The 22,648-nt window shown below is 39.5% G+C and overlaps 1 protein-coding gene across 1 annotated transcript in view; it reads right to left on the bottom strand.

Annotated features, from left to right (window-relative positions):
* The window catches only part of ProRS-m (prolyl-tRNA synthetase 2-like protein, mitochondrial), a 293,464-nt gene that overhangs the window by 160,851 nt on the left and 109,965 nt on the right, over nucleotides 1-22,648 (bottom strand). Inside the window, exon 8 of the mRNA XM_090370015.1 lies at nucleotides 9,733-9,826. Within this exon, the coding sequence (XP_090226141.1) occupies nucleotides 9,733-9,826 (94 nt within the window). The remainder of the gene's footprint in view (nucleotides 1-9,732; nucleotides 9,827-22,648) is intronic.

The raw sequence follows: 22,648 nt of genomic DNA on the forward strand, positions 1-22,648 counted from the left end.
TGTAAATAATAAAAGGCATTACTTAGTTGACTGAAGGCAAATGGTTGATTGAAGATCCAATGAATAAATAAATCCAATGTAGAATAAAAACAAAAGTGGATAATAATAAACATTAGATGACCAAAGATTCAAAGGTAGGGTTGTTAACTATCCAAATCTCTTGGATACTATAGAGTATAACTTATTCTGAAAAATCATACATACATACATATACACATATATGGCATATCCATGCGCATGCATGCATACACACAAACAGGGTGTTTCAATTAAAAGGCAGTGTCTATCAAGATAAAATAAGGCTGAACTAAACAAACATTTGAAGTGACTGGATGGGTGAAATGGGAAGATTTGTTTTTTTGGCTGATGCTGCATAAACTTGCTTTCTTTCATCATATGCATCAACTAATGCTAATGCTTACTTTTAGGTTTAAGCTTTTATTTGTCATCTGGGGGTTGTCATATTTGAGCTTAAATTTTCAAATTTGGTACTAAAAGTATAATAACTACAATAGGTTACAATTGATTATTTCTAAATTTTAAATTAAGTTTGATTAAATCAACTGCTTTCTTCTCAATGGGCAAGTTGTTTCCCATCCTTGGTTTGGTCTAAAATCATCATCGGTGTACTTCTGAAATAAATATAAAAATATATAAAACAATTCTGCAATTCTGCCCAGACACGATAGGAGGGAGTATATGATGAGAGCCTTATTGATCAATTTGGCCCTGGAAAGATTCTGCAAGGCTCAAGGGATAAAATTTTTTTCAGCCTGGTCTGTACTTGTTAACAGGAGAGACTGCTCCTCCAGGGATGGGATACACTTAAACAGAAAGGGTGCAAGAATATTTGCTGATGCTATCGAGGCAGTGTTAGGTGAGTCGGAAAACTACTAGCTTGGGGGGGGGATACAAGGATTAATAGAAGCCACTGGCAGAGGTGAAAGTGATTCTTGCACTGCTTCTATTGGAATGAGCAGCAGCCTGGAAAACAAGTTGCAGGATATTTCAGAGACTGCTGGGAGTCATTGCGGTATAAGTACAAGTAAACACATGGGTTGTGTTAAAGTAGCTAAGTATAGGAACAGTGGCATGTATACTTGCGTGTACACCAATGCTAGGAATTTGGTAAATAAATTTGATGAATTTGAGGTATTGCTCAAAACATCAAAGGCAGATATTGTTGGGATATTAGAGACGTGATGTCACACAGATTATAAGGAATGCAAAACTGGAATTTGGGGAGTACAATGTGTACAGAAATGATAAACAGGATAGGAAGGGAGTAGGGGTTATGCTATTAGTTAAGAAACACATAAAATCCAAGGAAGTGAAGCCAGTCGACATGGCCAGATGTGCAGTGTCGAGTCAGTTTGGTGTGACATAAGCATTTGGAGATCAAAATTGAGAGTAGGAGTGTGCTATAGGTCTAATGACTCTGATGAGTATAATAAGAAACTGTACAGGGAAATAGAGTGGGCCAGTAAATCAGAGAGTCTTATAATGGGGGATTTTAATTTTTTTTTGGGTTTGTCACTCACACACTAGCAAGGCTTTTGTGGATTTATTGGATGATTGTTTTCTACATCAGCATGTTCGGGAGGCAACTAGAGGGAGTAATACTCTTGATCTAATTACCAGTAGTGATTCTTCATGCATTAAGAATCTGCAGATAAAGGAACCACTAGGTGGAAGTGATCACAGTGTGCTGAAGTGGGATTTACTCAAAGAGGTAACTACCATCAGGGGTAAAGGGAAGGGTTTTTGCTTTCATAAAGGTGACTACGATGGTCTGAGACAGTATTTAAATTCAATACAGTGGGACCAACTGATGATGTTACCAACAGCAAATTCAAAATGGGAAGCATTTAAAGAACTTATCTTGGAAGCTACTAGGTTTTATATACCAACTAAGAAACATTGTTCAAGGTTTAGGCCTAAATGGATGTCAGATAAACTAATGAGACGTATGGCAGAGAAGAAAAATGCATGGGATATATATATAAATTAATGGGTGACATGGAAGCCTATGATAGATATAAGCTGGTCTGTAACCAAGTCACAAAGGAGATTAGGTAGGCAAAGACAGATTATGAGAAATCCTTGGCAAAGGATGCAAAGAAAAACAGAAAAAAGTTCTTTACCTAAGGATGAATCAGATTGGTCCAGTGGATATTGATGGTTCAACAGTTGAGGATCCTGCTCAGGTGGCTAACAAACTAAATGAGTATTTTGCATCTACATTCACACAAGAGGAGTTATTCAGGAAGGGGAATGCCAGAGGTGAAGTAAACTCTGGCAGTGAGCTAGATGATTTTGTAATAACTGAGAGGAAAGTGGAGGAGAAATTGTTGGGGATAATCATAAAAAAGGCACCTGGGGTGGATGGGATCTATCCAGTTATATTAAAGGAGGCAGCAAAGGAAGTAAGCAAACCCTTAGCCATAATTATGAGAGCTTCTTTGCACTTAGGGGAGGTACCCATAGATTGAAAAAGTGCAAATGTGACCCCAATTCACAAAGGAGGATCAAAGGCTGACACTAGTAATTATAGACCTGTGAGTTTAACTTGTGTTCCCGGAAAATTACTGGAGGCACTGGTTAAAGAAGCAATGCAGGATCATCTAGACAAGACTTCAGTTATAGCTCGGACACAGCATGGTTTTGTTAAGGGGAAGTCTTGCCTGACCAATTTGATTGGATACTATGATGCAGTCACAAAAGAACTGGATGCAGGGAATAACTTTGTTATTATATACTTGGATCTTACAAAGGCTTTTGATACTGTTGCACAAATTGGAGCAGTGTGGCATTGGAGGCAAATTGCTGTTACGGATAAAGGGATGGTTGAGGGGGAGAAGACAGAGAGTGGTAATCAATGAACACTGATCATCGTGGACTAATGTTATTAGTGGAGTCCCTCAGGGTTCAGTGTTAGGTCCATTATTGTTTTCTATATTTATAAATGATATTGAGGATGTTATATCAAGCTTAATGTCCAAGTTTGCAGATGATACAAAGGTTGGCATGCTATGCTGCTGAAACAGGATCTGGAAAGGTTGAGCAGATGCTGAGAGGTGGCAAATGAAGTTTAACATTGACAAATGGAAAGTACTACATATGGGAAACAGCAACTCCAGAGCAACGTATCAACTCTGTGGTACTACACTGACAGTGGTAGAGAATGAAAAGGACCTGGGGTAATTGTGCAGGTAGATATGAAGTTCTTTGAGGAGTACAGACGGGCTGCAAGAGTAGCTCATGGTGTCTTGTCAATGATATACAGGAATGTTTCTAGCAGGGATAAGGAGGTGATTATTCCCTTGTATAAGGCAATGATCAGGCCACACCTTAAGTACTGTATACAGTACTGGAGACCTCATTTCAAGAAGGATGTAGAGCTGCTGGAACGAGTACAGAGAAGGGCAACAAGATTAGTGAATGGAAAGGCTTAAGTTTTGCAAATTACAGTGTCTGGAGACTAGGCACTGGCGAGGTGATCTGATAGAAGTGTATAAAGCCTTGAATGGTTTGAGCATGCTCAATGCCGATGGGATTCTTCCTCTTTCTCAGAATAGTCACCTGAGAGGGCATAAATTCAGATAGAAGAAAGACAGATGTGCAGAAATTTGCCTTTAGCCAGCAGGTGGTTTGTTGGTGGAACAGACTTCCATCCCTTGTTGTTGAAGTTGATAGCCTAAATAAATTTAAGGCTCAGCTGGACGGTAATTTCAAACGAATGGAGGGGTGAAATCGAAGTGTCTTTTTTTTTTTTTTTGGCTGATGCTGCATAAGCTTGCTTTCTTGCATCATAATCCTCTACTAATGCTAATGCTAATATTAGTAATAATGTAATGGTTGTAGCATGAGGAGGGAGATGCAGCACAGCTGTGTTCTCATACTATAGCTTGTGCAGCTAAACATGCACAGTGAAGAGCAAAACCCCACACAACTGTTGCTAGTTTATTTTTTTCCCCTTCAAAACAAAACTCCCTTTTTTGTCCAGTACAGAAGTATACCAATGATACTTTTAAATGAAACTAATAGTAGGAAATAAACTTTTCCAATGAGAAAAACAGCAGTTTATAATGCAAAATTTAATTTAAAAATCATCATATTTAATGGTGATCATAAATCAAAATTCATCCAATTTTAATATCAGATTCAAAAGTTTCAGCCCAGCTATGACAAAAAAGTTGCAAAGAAATAGTCTAAACCTTAAAATAAGTGAGACAGACTCTTGGGTCTTTTAACTGAAATAACATATATATTTACACAATATTTAAAACAAAATGGAAATCAGTCTGTCATAAATAATAAATATGGAATTTCATTTTGCTATCCGTGTGGATTGATGTACACTAAAACCAACCTAAGTTGATAACTGGCGGGAGTTCATAAATCGAAAGTGCACAAATCAAGAGCAATTTTCCCTACACATATAATGATTCACATATATTTTACACACATAATTTTTCTCAGTGTGGTCTGTGCTTGTTAACAGGAGAGACTGCTTCTACAGGGATGGAATAATTTAAATAGAAAGAGTGCAAGAATATTTGCTGATGCTATTGAAGCAGTGTTAGATGGGTCAGGAAACTGTTAGCTTGGGGAAACTGTTAGCCACTGACAGAGGTGAAAGTTATTCTTGCACTGCTTCTATTTGAATGAGCAGAGGCCAGAAAAACAAGGTGCTGGGGATTTCAAGGACTGCTGGAAGTCATTACGGAACAAGTAAATACATGGGCTGTGTTAGGGTAAATAAGAGTAAGAACAAGTGCATGTTTGTTTGTTATTTGGTTTTTAGGAGCATTAGCAACTACGGCCATATTGCTCCAGGGATATGCGGTGGTCATTCCCTGACCTTTCCACATCCTCCATATTTAGTGGTCACGGGCTCGAACTCCGTTCTAATCAATAAGCCTTTGCTACGCACTGCTGCTCCTGCCCATCTTGCTATGGATGCACCTACACAGGTGCATGTTTTTTTTTTTTTTTTTTTTTTATGAAAACCCCAAACACGAAAGGTATCAAAACCTATAGTACTTAGTACCGTACATGGGTTGAAGGAGAAGTATGGGGGGAGGGGGATGCAGAAACTTTGCTCTAGAGACTAAACATGGGTTTCATCACTTCAAGCCTCCAATAAGCAAAGTGGTGGTATTTCACTGGTTGATGAAAGTCATCTACCACCTATACTTGCTACACCAATGCTAGGAGTTTGGTAAATAAATTTGATGAATTTGAAGTGCTGGTCAAAACATCAAAGGCAGATACTGTTGGGATATCAGAGATGTGGTGTCACACAGATATAAGGAATGCGAAATTGATATTTGGGGAGTACAATGTGTAAAGAAAGGATAGACAGGAGGGATTATGCTGTTAGTTAAGAAGCACAAAATCTAAGGAAGTGCATCCAGCTGACATGAGTGGACAGTGCAATGTTAAGTCAGTTGGGTGTGACATAAACACTAGAAAAGCAAAATTGAGAATGGAGTGTGTTATAGGCCTAATGACTCTGATGAGCACAATGAACAATTCTACAGAGAAACAGAGTAGGCCAGTAAATCAGATTGTATTATAATGGGGGATTTTAACTTCCCAGATATTAACTGGAACTTGTGGACTGGCCACTTGCACACTAGCAAGGTTTTGTGGATTTATTGGACAATTGTTTTCAACAGCAGCATGTTCGAGAGGCAACCAGAGAGAGTTAATACCCTTGATCTGATTATTAGCAATGATTCTTCATGTATTAAGAATCTACAGATAAAGGAACCACAAGGTGACAGTGTTCACAGTGTGCTGATGTGGGATTTGCTCAAAGATTTAACTAACATCAGGGATAATGGGAAGGGTTTTTGCTTTCATAAAGGTTACTGCAGTGGAGATAATTTTTAAATTCTATACAGTGGGACCAACTGATGACGTTACCAACAACAAATTCTAAATGGGATTCATGGACATAATTTTGGAAGCTACTAGGCTTTTTGTTCCAATTAAGAAATATTGTTCAAGGTAGGCCTAAATGGATGTCAGATAAACAAATGAGACTTGTGGGGGAAGAAGAAAAATGCATGGAATGCATATAAACTAACAGGCAACACAGAAGCCTATGGTAGATATATGCTAGTCTGCAATCAAGTCACAAAGGAGGTTAGACAGGCAAAGGCAGATCACAAGAAATCCTAGGCAAAAGATGCAAAGAAAAACAGCAAAGAGTTCTTTATTTATGTAAACTCTAGAAGGAAAGGGACCAATCAGGTGGATGAGTATTTCGCATCTACAATCACACATGAGGAGATATTCAGGGAAGGGAATGCCAGAAGTTTATCAAACTCTGGCAGTGAGCTAAATGATTTCATATTAACTGAGAGCAAAGTGGAGGAGAAATTGTTGAAGTTAAACATAAGAAAAGGACCTGGGGTGGACGGGATCAATCCAGTTATATTAAAAGAGGCAGCAAAGGAAGTAAGCAAACCCTTAGCCATAATTACGAGTGCATCTTTGAACTCATGGGAAGTCCTCATGGACTAGAGATATGCAAATGTATCCCCAATTCACAAATGTGACGAGTAATTACAGACCTATTAGTTTAACTTCTGTTCCTGGGAAAATAATGCAGTCACTGTTTTAAAGAAGTGTTGCAGGATCATCTAGACAAGACTGCAGTCATGGTTCACACACAGCATGGGTTTGTTAAGGTAATGTAGCCAACACAATCTGCTTAAAGACTGCAGCAGTTCTACACCATGCTCGCCCTGTCTCTTCAAACCTCAGCCGTATACAGATTTCTACCCTCAAGGCACTGAAACGGGATACGTCCATCGTCATTCTACCAGCGAACAAAGGCCGTCGTACAGTTGTAATGAACCGCACTGATTACATGGCGAAAGCCTTACTGCTCTTACGAGACACTACCGTCTACAAACCCTTAACTGTCAACCCCAACAGGGCTTTGGAACGATGGGAGTCAGAGGTGAATATCCTCATCAACACTTGGCTGAAACAAGAGAAAATCACACAGTCAACCCGTAATCACCTCCGTGCCTCCGGGTGTCAGATCCCACGGTTTTACAGCCTGCTGAAGGTGCATAAAGAAGGCACACCTCTAAGACCTATTGTATCCTGCTGTGGATCACCGACTTATGAGCTGTCTAAATTTGTCTCGAGACTTCTTTCTCCTCTAGTTGGCAAGACCACCTACACCGTCTCCAACAGTGTTGAGTTCATAGAAAGGATCCGCACTATATCCATCTCGCAAGATCAAGTCATGGCATCGTTCGATGTCATATCAGTCTTTACCTCCATCCCGGTGGAACTTGCCATCTCTTGTACAAAACAACTCTTGGACAATGATGGAACCCTTAGCGACAGAACTAGACTGACGCCTGATGACATTTCCACCGCCCTCAGGCTGTGCTTAACAGGGGGTGCAATCACGTTTAATGACTCAATCTACCAGCAGATACATGGCACAGCCATGGGTTCCCCTGTCAGCTCAGTCACAGCAAACATCGTAATGGAGGAGTTAGAGGAACGTGCGTTTACACACGCACCAGATCACATCGCCTTTTGGTGTCGCTATTTAGACGATGTGTTCGTAGTCATCCCTAGAGACTCAGGTCAGCGACTCTTAACCCACCTCAACTCACTATCGCCCTTCATAAAATTCACGATTGAGCTGGAGTCGAACAACTCTATACCATACCTAGATACACTTGTCCGGCACGAAGACACATGCTTGAAGACGACAGTTTATCGTAAGCCTATGTGTGCTGGCCAGTTTACCAACTTCCGGTCAGCACACGCACGGGGCCACCTCTTCTTCACTGCCCGAACCTTGCTAAGTCGCACCTGGACACACTCCAGCACCGCAGATGAAAGGCACAAAGAGGTCACCAGAGTCAAAGTAGACCTTATGAGGTGTGGCTACCCTATCGACGTCCTTGACAGGTGTGATCTACAAGCACGCAACAACCAACAGCAACGCCAACAGTGACGAGTCATCCACAAGGGCATTCATCCCATACTACCCCAACTTGTCACAACAGATCGGTATAATCCTAAAATCACATGGGATAAAGTGCATCCAACTGCCAGGCAAGAAACTGCATTCTCTCATTTCCAACATAAAAGCACCTGTCCCCACCCTTCTACAGAGCGGTTTGGTCTATCGCATCTCTTGCCGTGACTGCACTAGCTGCTACTTTGGAGAGACTGGACGTCAACTCGAGAAACGCCTCTCAGAACATAAAAGGGCGATCCGTTTGGCAGATGTGGAACACTCAGCTATCGCCGAGCATGTCTGGACAACCCACCACGACATCGACCCACACCGCGATGTCGTGGTTGTGGACAGGTCCCACCATTACCTAAGGCATACCTGGTTGGAATCGTTAAATATAAAATGCTCGGACACCTCTATGAACAGGAACAGTGGTTGTCAAGTTAATCCCATCACAGAGTCAGTAATTCTATCCATAGACAAACGCTGGCCACGTCACCACCATACGTCACAGCCACAAACATCAACAAACAATTAACCACGTGCCTCACACACCATCCTGGCAGTGCATCACTATTCTAACTGCCATTCAAGTATTTTAATCCGATGAAGGCTGCCACCCAGCCGAAAGCTAATTTTATGTATTGTAGTTCAATGCTCTGTGCAACAAATAAATTTTTTCGCATTATGAATCCGGAGCACGTAGCCCTCTTTTATTAATGTTCACTCATACAGCATTGTAAATAGATAGGGTTGCCAGGAAATCTGGCTGGGACTGCATAGTAAAATAAATTAAAAAAAAAAAAAAAAATGACTCAGATTAGTATACCACACAATTGGTATACTAATTAGGAATTACTGCTACCTATATGCAGTACCTTGCACTTGTTAATGTTAAACTTCAACTGCCATTTCTCAGCCCATCTGCTTAATTTTTCTAAATCTTGTTGCAGTAGTTGACCTTGATTACTGTCATTAACCGCACTGCCAACCACTGTATCATCTGCAAACTTAGACATTAAGTCCCATATACCTTCATCAATATCATTCGTAAATACAGAAAACAACAATGGGCCCAGCAATGAGCCCTGGGGGCTCCCCTAATAGCATATTTTCATGAAGAGAAGTTTCCACTAATAACCACTCTGTCTTCTCCCACTCAACCATTCCTTTATCCATAGCAGTAACTTGCCCTTAATGCCACACTACTCCAATTTGTACAGGAATATTTTATGTGCAACAGTATCAAAAGCTTTCCTGATTTTTTTCCTGATTTCAAGTATATGATATCAAAATTATTTTTTTCATCCAGTTCCTTTGTTACTCCATCATAGTATCCAATTTGTTATATGATTTGAAATTGTTACACACTAACATTTTAACTACACTTCTCTAGCCACAGCTATAAATTAAAAAATCACTGCATGTACCAACATACTTTTGGACAGTAAAACACAGAGAAATTTTAGGCAACATTTTCCAAGAAAAAAAAAGTGCACCTTATGGTCTGTTTTTAGATAATCCCAGAGAAAATATGGCAGGTAGGTAAACAATCAAAATTGTAAAATTTTGCTACTAAAGGACTAAATGAATCAAACAAAATAAAGATTCACAAAACTAAATGGTAATGATAGAACAATTCATTATTTTATTCAAATTAAACCATATAATAATGGAAAAATATATTTTTACACAATAAATAATGCAATCAGATAACTGATTACCTCACACAAAACAGAAGTTCGTCATCTCCTATTTCAGTCACAACATGATATTCTTCCGAAAATGTACTGCCCATATCGCCAGGATCACCTTGAACTATAAAAAATATACATTTTTTCTTTTTATTCTACTTTTCAGTTTGTTGAGAAAAGAAACTAGCTAGGTAAGGGACTTGAGGATAAAAATAGACAACTCTGTGCTATTAGGGGTATCTCTCAGATAAACCTAATAGAGCCAAGTGTTGAAATTAATATATTTAATTAATAGTATAATATATTTAATTAATGAAATTAATAGAAAGTTAAAAAGTTTATAACTGAAGAAGTTTAAAGCTTCTGCTTGCATTTTTTAAGAGGTCAACTTCCCATCCATAGTAGTGATGGGCCCTGGAAAGTATAGTAACGTTGAAAAAGAAATTGGTAGTGCAAGAAGAAAGCAATAGCTAAACATATTGGTTAGAAATGAATGTTAAGTAAAGGTGAAAAACAGTAATTAGTACAGTCATCCCAAGGACATGCTACTTTAACAGGAAATTTAGCATGGAATTAGTTCCTATTTTTAATCTTACTCTCTAACTGCCAAAATAGATGGCAAAATTTCTTTGTATAATTTTCTTTTATACAAAGAAAATATCATTTAACAGTACAACCTTGATATAACGTGCCTCTTCATATTACAGTTTTGGATATACTGCGGGTATGATCACATCCCACAAAATGAATAATAAAAAAAAGTAGTACTAGAAAAATAAACACATCAGACATAATAAACTACTAATTTGAAATTCACCAGAACTGCCAGTGTATATACACAATCTTTTGTTCATAGCAGTGAACTATGATAGTAGTGTAAAGGCACCAATTTAACTACGAGGGGTTTCCGAAAAGTAAGATAACATATTTTTTCTCTCTATAATGTTTAACAATACGAAGTTGAAATTACACATAAAGAAATAAGTGAACATGCACTACTCTACAAAGTCTCCAGTTTTATTGATGCACTAATCCCAATGATGGAGCAGTTTATCAATGCCAGTACTGAAGAAGTCTGTGCCCACACGCAGTAACCAATATCACATCACACCACCTGATGAATTTCCTTATCCATGGTGAAATGCTTTCCTGAAAGGTGTTTTTTCAGAGGGCTGAACAAATGGAAGTCTGAAGGTGCTAAGTCTAGGCTGTAGTGGGGATGAGACAGAGTTTCCTAATGATTGTGGTGCAACCTTGGACTCAGGGGAGGTCCCCACGAACTGGAGATGTGCATCACCAATTCACAAAGGGGGATCGAAGGGTGACACAAGTAATTACAGACCAGTTAGTTTAACTTCTGTTTCGGGTAAAATAATGGAGTCACTGGTTAAAGATGCACTGCAGGATCATCTAGACAAGACTGCAGCAATAACTGAGACACAGAATGGGTTTGTTAAGGGAAAGTCTTGTCTGACAAATTTGATAGGATATTATGATGTGGTTACAAAGGAACTGGATGCAAAAAATAATTTTGATATCATATATTTGGATTTCAGGAAATCTTTTGACACTGTTGAGCATGGAAGACTATTGTACAAATTGGAGCAGAATGGCATTAAGGGTAAGTTGCTACAATGGATAAAAGGATGGTTGAGTGGGAGAAGACAGAGGGTGGTAATTAATGGGTGTTGCTTATCATGGACTAATGTTATTAGTGGAGTCCCACAGGGTTCGGTGTTGGATCCTCTGTTGTTTTGTATATTTATCAATGATATTGATGAAGGTATATCAGGCTTAGTGTCGAAGTTTGCAGATGATACAAAGGTTGGCAGGGTTGTTAATGACAGTAATGGCAGTGTGCTACTGCAACAGGATCTAGATAATTTGTGCAGATGGGCTAAGAAGTGGCAACTGAAGTTTAACCTTGACAAATGCAAAGTACTGCATATGGGTAGAAGTAATCCCAGAGAAATGTACCAACTGTGTGGTCTACACTTAAGGTGGTAGAAAATGAAAACAGACCTGGGAGTAATTGTGCAGTCAGATATGAAGTTTTCTGAGCAATGCAGACAGGCTGCCAGGGCAGGTCATGGGGTTTTGTCAATGATATATAGGAATTTTGCTAGCAGGGAAAAGGAGGTGATTTCCCTCTGTATAAGGCAATTGTCAGGCCACGCCTTGAGTACTGCATTGTGATATAGACATTACATTGACATGCGTACAGGTCTGGAGGCCTCATTTTAGGAAGAATGTAGATTTGCTTGAGCGTGTACAGAGAAGGGCAACAAGATTGGTGAGGGGAATGATTTGTTTTGTTTTTGGTTTTTTATTGGCGCATTGGCAGCTGTGGCCATAATGCGCCAGAGGGGAATGAAGGGATCCTTTTACCAAGAGAGGCTTACGTTCTGCAAATTGCAGTGGCTGGAGACTAGGCACATGCGCGGTGATCTGATTGAGGTGTATAAGGCCTTGAATGGATTGAGCACGCTGAATTCTGATGGGATCCTTCCACTTGTTCAGATTACGAACCTAAGGGGGCATAATTTCAAATTAAGAAAAGACAGATGTAGAATAGACGTGCAGAAATTTGCCTTTAGCCAGCGGGTGGTTAATTGCTGGAACAAACTTCCATCTGTCGTTGTGGAAGTTGATAGGTTAAATAAACTTAAGGAGGAACTGGACAGGCATTTGGAGGGAATGGTGTGATTTTTTTTTTTTTTTTTTTTGGCTGATGCTGCATAAGCTCATACACTTGCTTTCTTGCACCACATGCCGCTACTATTACTACTACTACCACCACCACTCACACATGGTATGGGCAGTGTGTGGAGTTGCACTGTCGTGCAACAAAATCAAATCGCTTGTCAGGAGTCCTGGTCTTTTGCATCGAATGTTGGCTTTCAGTTTTTCCAATGTTGGATAGTAAAGCTGTGCATTGATTGTTCCTCCCTTCGGCAAGAAATCCACAAACAGAATGCCTTGGCAATCCCTGAACACTGTGGCCATGACTTTTCAGACACTGGGAACAGTTTTGAATTTTTTGCACACAGGAGATTGTGGATGTTTCCAGGTCATGGAGTCTTGTTTGCTCTCTCTGGGGTAAAGTGATGAACCCATTTTTCATCTGCTGTGACTACATGAGCAAGAAAATTCTCTCCTTCATCACTGTACTGCAACAGGTTCTCCAGACACATCCCCATGCATTTTGCTTTGTCCTCCTCTGGCAATTGTTGGGGCACCCAGCAGCAGCACACCTTTCAAAAGCCAAGAACATTGTGAACAGTTGACTTACTCATGTTCACTACTTGTGCAATTTCACACAGTTTCACTCACCTGTTTTCAAGAACGATGCCATTAATGCACGAAATGTTGTCTTCCGTCTTGCCCACTTTAAATTCATTGCACCAAAAACACACCTGCTTCTTTGTCATCCCCTTTTCGCCATACACAGCAACCAGTTCACAGTGAATGTCACTTGGTGAAGACCATTTTGCTTGCAAAAAGCAAATAACTTCATGAACACCTGTTTCGGACCACCCGCATGGTAGCCGCCATTTTACAACTGGAATCTGCTGTGAGGCGAGAGTACCGCAACACTGCACTGGCGGTCTTTTTGAATGTTATTAACAGGTCTATCTGTCCACCGCATTTCATCTCATTCCCTTTCACCATTATTGAGGGGAAAAAATTGTTACCTTACTTTTCGGAAACCCCTCATATATCTCATATTGCTACTACCTTCACAACGAGTTACCATGATATTGCACTACCTCGGATAAGTAATGCTTCGACAATGGAGAAGACTATTGTTACTTATTCTCAGAGGATACCACCACCCAGATGGCACCATTTCAAGGCTTAGTGGCCTATCCTCACCTAGCCTTTTACACTATTGTTGTAGTTCACTACTACGAACAAAATATTGTGTATATACACTGGCAGTTCTGTAGTGAATTTCAAATTCGTAGTTTATTGCGCCTGGTGCATTTATTTTTCTAGTACTATTATACTCTGAAACACCATTTGGCATCTCTCATATTGTGGAATTATATTTCACAACTGGTTGTCATGACTGCAACAGGATTAAACTGAGGATAGGCCAATAAGCCTTGAAACGGTGCCATCTGAGTGATGGTATCCTCTGAGAATAAGTAACAGTAGTCTTCTTCATTGGTGAAGCGTTACTTATTCAAGGTAGTGGAATATCATGGTAACTGCAAATTGCAGCTTCTGTAGACTAGGCACCTGTGAGGCGATCTGATTGAATGGATTGGGCAGGCTCAATGCTGATGGGATTCTTTCTCTTGCTCAGATTACAAACCTGAGGGGACATAGATTCAAACTGAGAAAAGACAGTTGTAGAATAGATGTGTGGAAGTTTCCTTTAGTCAGCGTGTAGTTGATTGCTCGAACAAACTTCCATCTACTGTTATTGAAGCTGATAGCTTAAATAAATTCAAGGCAGAACTAGATAAACATTTGGAATGAATTGGATCAGTGAAATGGGAAGGAATATTTTTTTTTTTTTTTTGGCTGATGCAGTATATGCTTGCTTTCTTGCATTATGTGTCTCTACTAATGCTAAACTCGTGAAAGTAGTCACAATGTGAGATACAATTAAATCAATGCCTTTTACACTACTGTTGTTGTTCACTACTATGAACAAAATATTGTGTATATACACTAGCAGTTCTGTAGTAAAATAAAGTAGCATAGTGTGTTCAAAGAAGTAGCAATGGAACCTGGAAAAAGTGAATACTGTATATACTCATATCATCCTACTACCATATTTCCAAGAGGGAAAATTACCTAAAAATTGGCTACATATTTGGCTTTGATATACTCAATATTCAGTTGCAGATTAATTTTTGTAAACAAAAGAACTTATTGACGACTAATTACTGTAGACACCAAGTTTCTCCCCTCAGCTAGAGATGCAATAAAAGAGTATATCAGCAGAACGCTAATAACAAATAGCTACCTCTGGAGGAGAATATGGCTGCCATTCATTAGGTGAATTCATTTACAAAGTAATTTTTGTAAACAGCAGCACACGACATCCTTTCTTTGACTAGAAGTTGCACTTAGGATAGCAAAAAGTTCTAAGGACTAAAACTAGACAAAAATATACATAAACTGACAAGTGATTTATGGAGAAACGATGTGACTTCACTTCGACACTACAATAGGCCAGACAGTTCAGTTTTGATTTAGTTTTCTCAAAACATGGTAAATTCTAAGGCATCAGAAATAATAATAATAATCATCTTCATCAGCCATTTTCAATCCATTGCAGGATGAATTCAAATTCGTAGTTTATTGCGCCTGGTGAATTTATTTTTCTAGTACTATTATACTCTGAAACACCATTTGGCATCTCTCATATTGTGGAATTATATTTCACAACTGGTTGTGAAATATAATCCTCTCCAGGTTGTGAAATAAAATGCCTCTCCAGCAACTTTCCAGTTCCTTCTATTTTGTGCAATGACCAGCCATTTACTGCCCAAAAATTGTTGAATTTTATCTGTCCATCTTCATTGTTGTCTTCCAGGTTTTATTTTAGCTCCTCTTGGATAACCTTCTGTTATTTCCTTAGTCCATCTGTCATCATGTCTTCGAGCTTTGTGTCCTGCCCAAGTCCATTTCAGTTCTTCTGTTTTGCTAAGAATGTCCTTTATTTGAGTTTACTGCCCTAATCTATTTGTTTCTCTTCTTATCCAGCAGCCTGATTCCTAATATAATTCGTTTCATTCTTCACTGTATAGTTTTAAGCTTCTCTACCATTCTTTTGGCGAGTGCCCAAGTTTCCCTTCCATACATCATGGTGGTGAGTATACATTGGTTCATTATTTTATGTTTCAGACAAATTGAGATATTGCTCTTCAGCATGCGACTATATTTCCTGAATGCTATCCATCCAAAATTACTTCTTCTATTGACTTCCAGCAATTTATCCTTATTATAGCTAATGACTTGTCCAAGATATACATCTTGGACAAGTCATTAGTATATGCATCCACCTTTTTAATTTCTGTTCCTCCAATGATTATATCCCTCCCTATGGTATACTTTTTCATCATTACTTTTGTTGCAACCATATTCATCTTTAGCTTGAAATCTTCACTAATTCAGCATAACTGATTAATATTTTCCTCTAATTCTTCGGGATCATGGCTTAATGATTATAATATCATCTGCAAATTGTAAATGATTTAGGTACTCTCCACTCACATTAACTCCTTTCTTTGACCAGTCTAATTTTCTGAAAGCTTCTTCAAGGGCAGCAGCAAACAACTTCGGAGATAATGTCTCCTTGTCGAACTCCTTTCTCAATTTTAAATTTGCTACTGTCTTTGTCTAGTCTTAATAAAGGAGGCAGCGCACTCAAACATTTTCTTCAAAATCATAATGTATGGGGTGTCAGTGTCTTATCTTCCCAGTGCCTGAAACATTGCCTTATGATATACAGAGTCAAATGCCTTTTCATAATCCACAAATGCCAGGCATAATGGTGTTTTTTATTCAATTGCTTTCTCCATTAGCTGTGATATTACGTGACAGTGATCCATAGTTGAGAATCCTATCCTAAAGCCAGGTTGCTCTTTAGGTTGATTCTCATCAAGTATTCTTTCTAATCTCTTAGTAATGTCCCCTTGTGAACAACTTGTAAATGTGGGCCAACAAGCTAATTGGTCTATAATTTCCAATTTCTGATTTATCTCCTTTCTTATACAGCAAAATTATGATTGAATAATTCAACTCCTTAGGCGTCATGCCTTTCCAAATGTATTTTGCAAAGAGTCTTGCCTCTTCTTCCTAATTTTAACAACAGAAATAAATAGACAGCAAAATTAGTAAAGCAGTGGAACTGAAGTAATGGCCACCAAATGAAAAAAATTATACAGTTGAAGAAAAGATAAAGATTATCGCAAGGGTTATGAGTAGCGAAACAAAATGCAGTATATTTCGTGACTGTGGAATTCCTGAAGAAACGTTTTTTTTTCATAATTCATTTCATGGGACACAATTGTACCAACAATATATCCAAATTGTAGTGTGAAGAGGCATATTATATTGAGGATGAAAGAGGAAGAAAAATTGCCTTCATTTGTAGACTCCACAGAGTCTACAAATTCCACAGAAGATGAATTAAGCCTCCAAATAAAAAAAATTAGACTTTGTGAAAACAGTAATGTGAAGCAATGCTTATACAAGTGGTTTCTATAGAAGCATAGTGAAGGAGTACCAATAAATGGAGTAATTTTTAAAGCATGGGCACTTAAATTTCATAAGCTATTTGGTGAAGATGATGACAAGGCTAGACAACTAACGAGGCTAGTGGGAGTCGGAAGTGTTCAAAGCCGCTAAGTGGATTTTCTTATTTATTGATTTGAAATTATTGTTTTTCTAAAACTTTTGATGTAAATTTAGTAGTATAGCATTATCTTATGATTTTCTGATTAATCTGGTGTATTTATTCTTTACTCGGCCTTGTAATTGCATAAACGTATCAGTAAGGGTATCAAATCCATGTGTTACAAGTTGCAGCTACGCTGAACGAGAAGTTTTATAGCCATATTTAGCCGCTTTATTGACCAATTGTTACATCAAATTATTTTCAATAAGTAGCTTATAGACCTAGTCAGGATCGTTAGTTTATTCTGAATTGAGACAGCTAGATTTGGAAGTTAATTATATTTAAGTGTCTGTAGATTTACCGTTCATAACTTGCCGCCATTGTTATACAACAACGATATATCCCGAACTAGATAGCGTTAGTACAGTACAGTACAGTACAGTACAGTACAGTACAGTACAGTACAGTACAGTACAGTACAGTACAGTACAGTACAGTACAGTACAGTACAGTACAGTACAGTACAGTACAGTACAGTACAGTACAGTACAGTACAGTACAGTACAGTACAGTACAGTACAGTACAGTACAGTACAGTACAGTACAGTACAGTACAGTACAGTACAGTACAGTACAGTACAGTACAGTACAGTACAGTACAGTACAGTACAGTACAGTACAGTACAGTACAGTACAGTACAGTACAGTACAGTACAGTACAGTACAGTACAGTACAGTACAGTACAGTACAGTACAGTACAGTACAGTACAGTACAGTACAGTACAGTACAGTACAGTACAGTACAGTACAGTACAGTACAGTACAGTACAGTACAGTACAGTACAGTACAGTACAGTACAGTACAGTACAGTACAGTACAGTACAGTACAGTACAGTACAGTACAGTACAGTACAGTACAGTACAGTACAGTACAGTACAGTACAGTACAGTACAGTACAGTACAGTACAGTACAGTACAGTACAGTACAGTACAGTACAGTACAGTACAGTACAGTACAGTACAGTACAGTACAGTACAGTACAGTACAGTACAGTACAGTACAGTACAGTAAAGCATATAATATAGCATTGTCAATTAAATTGTACTTTTAACTAAATACATACAGGGTGATTCACTACCAGTGCGACAAACTTGCAGGAGTTGTAGGGGGCACAAAGACGAATCAGAATCACATAGCATTGCAGGGTCCGAAATGCCTTAGTCATGTGGTAGAGGACGTTGAACGAGAGGTCGCTTGAACAGCGATCTCACTGGCAGTCAGCATTTGCAAACTGGTTCCCGAGGCAGTAGGATGGACGAGTATTCAAGCGTTGAACTGGCCGACATGCACCTCGTGTATGGAGCTGCGGACTGTAACGGGCGCGCCACGCCGCTCTGCTAGGAACGTTTCCCGCACAGGCGTGCTCCTCGTCATAAGATTTTCGCACGTGTGCACAGAAGGTTACGTGAGACTGGTTGCTTCACGAGAGGTACCATGAATCGAGAGCGAACGACGAAGACACCAGACAATGAGGAGAATGTCCTACTTCTTGCAAAAGGCAATCCGAGTATGAGTACTCGAGCGATAAGCCAATGATTGGGTATTTCCCAATCCACTGTATGGAGCATACTGTCAACAAGCCAAATGAGTTCATACCATCTGCAATGCATCCAATCATTGGAGTCTGTGGATTATCCACTCTGGAGGACTTTTACTACTTGGTTTCTTCAACAGAAATGGCAAATGCTGACTTCAAGCGGGATCGCTGTTCACGCAACCTCCCGTTCAACGTCCTCTATCGCATGACGAAGGCATTTCGGATGCTGCAATGCTATGTGATTCCGATTCGCCTTTGTGCCCCCTGCACTTCCTGCAAGCTTGTTACACTGGTAGTGAATCACCCTGTATAACGACTTAGATTACAAACGTAACATAATTCATTAATACATAACTTAATACGGAAGTTACATAAACGGAACTCGTAGATAATATTTGATACAGAAAAATATATATAGCATTATAACTGTGTTGGGATACAAGTTTAGGGTTATAATTTTGAACTGAAATTTAAATTTTATTGAAATTAAATCGAAATCATGACTCAGACCAGAGCAGCAAAGCAAAAGGCTCAAGCTAATGGGAATGCTGTGGTTCAGGGGAGCACTGGGGGGGGGGGGAGGTGCCCTCTGAATCACAGCCTTTTAAAATGCACTGCTTGCATGATGTTTGTGGAACAATCGGTACAGGACATGATATTGCCATGGGGGATGTCTTTGTGTGTGCGCACAATGCAAGGTGTGTAACGAAATCAGGCGACAACTCAGCATTGTTATGGGCCTATATGAGAGCTTGAAGGACAGGGTGGATGCCCTCGAAGGATCTAAATTGAGGGGCCCATCAAGCTCTCAGCTGCCCACATCAATGCCAGAGCTTGCACTTGGTCATCACGCAACACAGCGGCAACCCCCAAGGCAGAATGCATTGGTCCCACAGGAACAAGTAATTCTTGGTGACTCTATTGGCAGGGAAACGGGGAACGTGCTTTATAAAGAGGATAGGTGGAACAGTACCAGGGTATGTCTGCCAGGGGCAAAGCTGATGACGTTCTAGAGCAGATATTATCTTTTAAGGGCACAAAAGGCGATATAGTTGTACACGTTGGCACTAATGATATTAAGAGTAGGAGACCGGCAAAATTACTTAACAAGTACAGGTCACTGTTGAAAAAAAGCTGTGAATTCGGGTTGATGAAAGTGTCTGCAATTCTGCCCAGCCACGATAGGAGGGAGTATATGATGAGAGCCTTGTCGATCAATTCAGCCCTGGAAAGATTGTGCAAGGCTCAAGGGGTAGAATTTGTTTTAGCCTGGTCTATACTTGTTAACAGGAGAGACTGCTTCTACAGGGATGGAATACACTTAAATAGAAAAGGTGCAAGAATATTTGCTGATGCTATCGAGGCAGTATTAGGCGGGTCGGAAAACTGCTAGCTCGGGGCGATACAAGGACTAATAGATTAATAGTAGCCACTGGCAGAGGTGAAAGTGATTCTTGCACTGCATCTATTGGAATGAGCAGCAGCCTGGAAAATAAGATTCAAGATATTTCAGAGACTGCTGCGAGTCATTGCGGTACAAGTAAACACAGGGGTTGTGTTAGGGTAGCTAAGAATAGAAATAGGTGCATGTATACTTGTGTGTACACCAATGCTAGGAGTTTAGTAAATAAATTTGATGAATTTGAGGTATTGCTCAAAACATCAAAGGCAGATAATTGTCGGGATATCAGAGACATGGTGTCAAACAGATATACGGAATGCAGAACTGGAATTTGGGGAGTACAATGTGCACAGAAAGGATACACAGAATAGGAAGAGAGGAGGGCTTATGCTATTAGTTAAGAAACACAAAATCCAAGGAAGTGAAGCTAGTCGACATCACTGGACAGTGCAGTGTCGAGTCAGTTTGGTGTGACATAAGCATTGGGAGATCAAAATTGAGAGTAGGAGTGTGCTATAGGCCTAATGACTCTGATGAGTATAATAAGAAACTGTACAGAGAAAGCGAGCGGGCCAGTAAATCAGAGAGTCTTATAATGGGGGATTTTAATTTCCCAGATACTAACTGGAATTTGTCGGTTGGTCACTTACACAATAGCAAAGCTTTTGTGGATTTATTGGATGATTGTTTTCTACATCAGCATGTTCGGGAGGCAATAGAGGGAGTAATACTCTTGATCTGATTATCAGAAGTGATTCTTCATGCATTAAGAATCTGCAGATAAAGGAACCACTAGGTGGAAGTGATCACAGTGTGCTGAAGTGGGATTTACTCAAAGAGGTAACTACCATCAGGGGTAAAGGGAAGGGTTTTTGCTTTCATAAAGGTGACTACGATGGTCTGAGACAGTATTTAAATTCTATACAGTGGGACCAACTGATGATGTTACCAACAGCAAATTCAAAATGGGAAGCATTTAAAGAACTTATCTTGGAAGCTACTAGGCTTTACATACCAACTAAGAAATACTGGTCAAGGTTTAGGCCTAAGTGGATGTCAGACATATGGCAGAGAAGAAAAATGCATGGGATACATATAAATTAACATGTGACACAGAAGCCTATGATAGATATAAGCTGATCTCTAACCAAGTTACAAAGGAGGGTAGGCAGGCGAAGGCAGATTATGAGAAATCTTTGGCAAAGGATGCAAAGGACTTCCTAATTCATTTCACAAATATATGTGGTCTCAATTCTAATCTCAACGATGTCCATTTCCACTTGCAGTTTGCCAAACCCCATGTACTTTTTCTGACAGAATCTCAGTTATTGGTTGATTCAACTACTGCTCATCTGAGATGCCCAAATTATTCGCTGTATGATTCCTTTCGCCTCAAAGGTTGTACTTGTGCAATATGTCCGTTCTGATATTCCCTGTCAGAGACTTGGCAATTTGGAATCTTCTCTGGCTTAAAATCTCTCTACCTCATTGTGTCAAATTCATCTGTTGTCTCTTCCGTTCTCCCAACTCCACTAATCACTTGGAGCTCTTTGACTTCCTTTCTGTGCAACTTGACTTTCTCCAGTCGAACTTTCCAAACAGTGAGGTAATTTTCCTTGGTGATTTTAATGTTCACAACTCCAGATGGCTTCCGTTTTCTAGTCACATTGACCCTTTTCCAATTACTAATAACCTAGCATAGATTGTTCATTTACCTACAAGAATACTGGACAATCCTAATCATTAAGCCAATACCCTTGATCTTTTTCTCACAAACAACCCTTCTAAGTACACAGTCGAAGTGAAAGGTCCTTTAGGTACTTCAGATCACAACTTGGTGATTGTCTCTTCTCCAATGGAACCTTTATCTCATGGCTATTCCCAACCTCGTGTTGTTTGGCATTACAAGAATGCAAAATGGGATGACCTGCGAGACTTCTTTTCTTCTTTTCCTTGGTCGGATTACTGTTTCAAAACTTCTGATGTCAACGTTTGCTCAGATTGTGTCAGTGAAATTATTCTTGCAGGAATGGAATCCTTTATCCCACACTCCACTTTAAAATCTCGCTCTTTATCTAAACCTTGGTTTTCCAATAAATGTGCTAAGGCTGTTCAAGAGAAGAATGTTGCATATCGTGATTGGCTTGTTTCCAATTCTTCAGTTTCATTTTCAGCCTAAACCAAAGCTCGCAAAAATTGTAAAGCAGTTATTAATCAGTCCAAACTAGAGTTTGAACAGGCTAAGAGTAGAAAACTTGCTTCTTGCCCTAATGGTAGCCGAGCATTCTGGTCTCTTGCCAAAGCTATTGGCCGCAACTTTTGCCCATCTCTGCTCCCACCTCTGTCCAAACCAGATGGTTCTGTTGTCACTTCAGCCAAGGATAAAGCTGACCTCCTAGCATCCCATTTTTCTTCCAGCCCATGTATTAATGATCTTGGTAAAACACCTCCCACAATTCCCAACACGCTCCATTCAATGCCTCCTGTGGTCTTCCGTCAAAAGGATATCAGAAGGATTTTGATCAATCTTGATGCTAAGAAAGCTCCAGGTCCCGATGGTATTTCTCCACTTGTTCTCAAAAC

This window comes from Mastigoproctus giganteus, chromosome 3 (assembly GCF_048544385.1).
Source record: "Mastigoproctus giganteus isolate SK-2022 chromosome 3, ASM4854438v1, whole genome shotgun sequence".
NCBI classification, from domain to species: Eukaryota; Metazoa; Arthropoda; class Arachnida; order Uropygi; family Thelyphonidae; genus Mastigoproctus; species Mastigoproctus giganteus.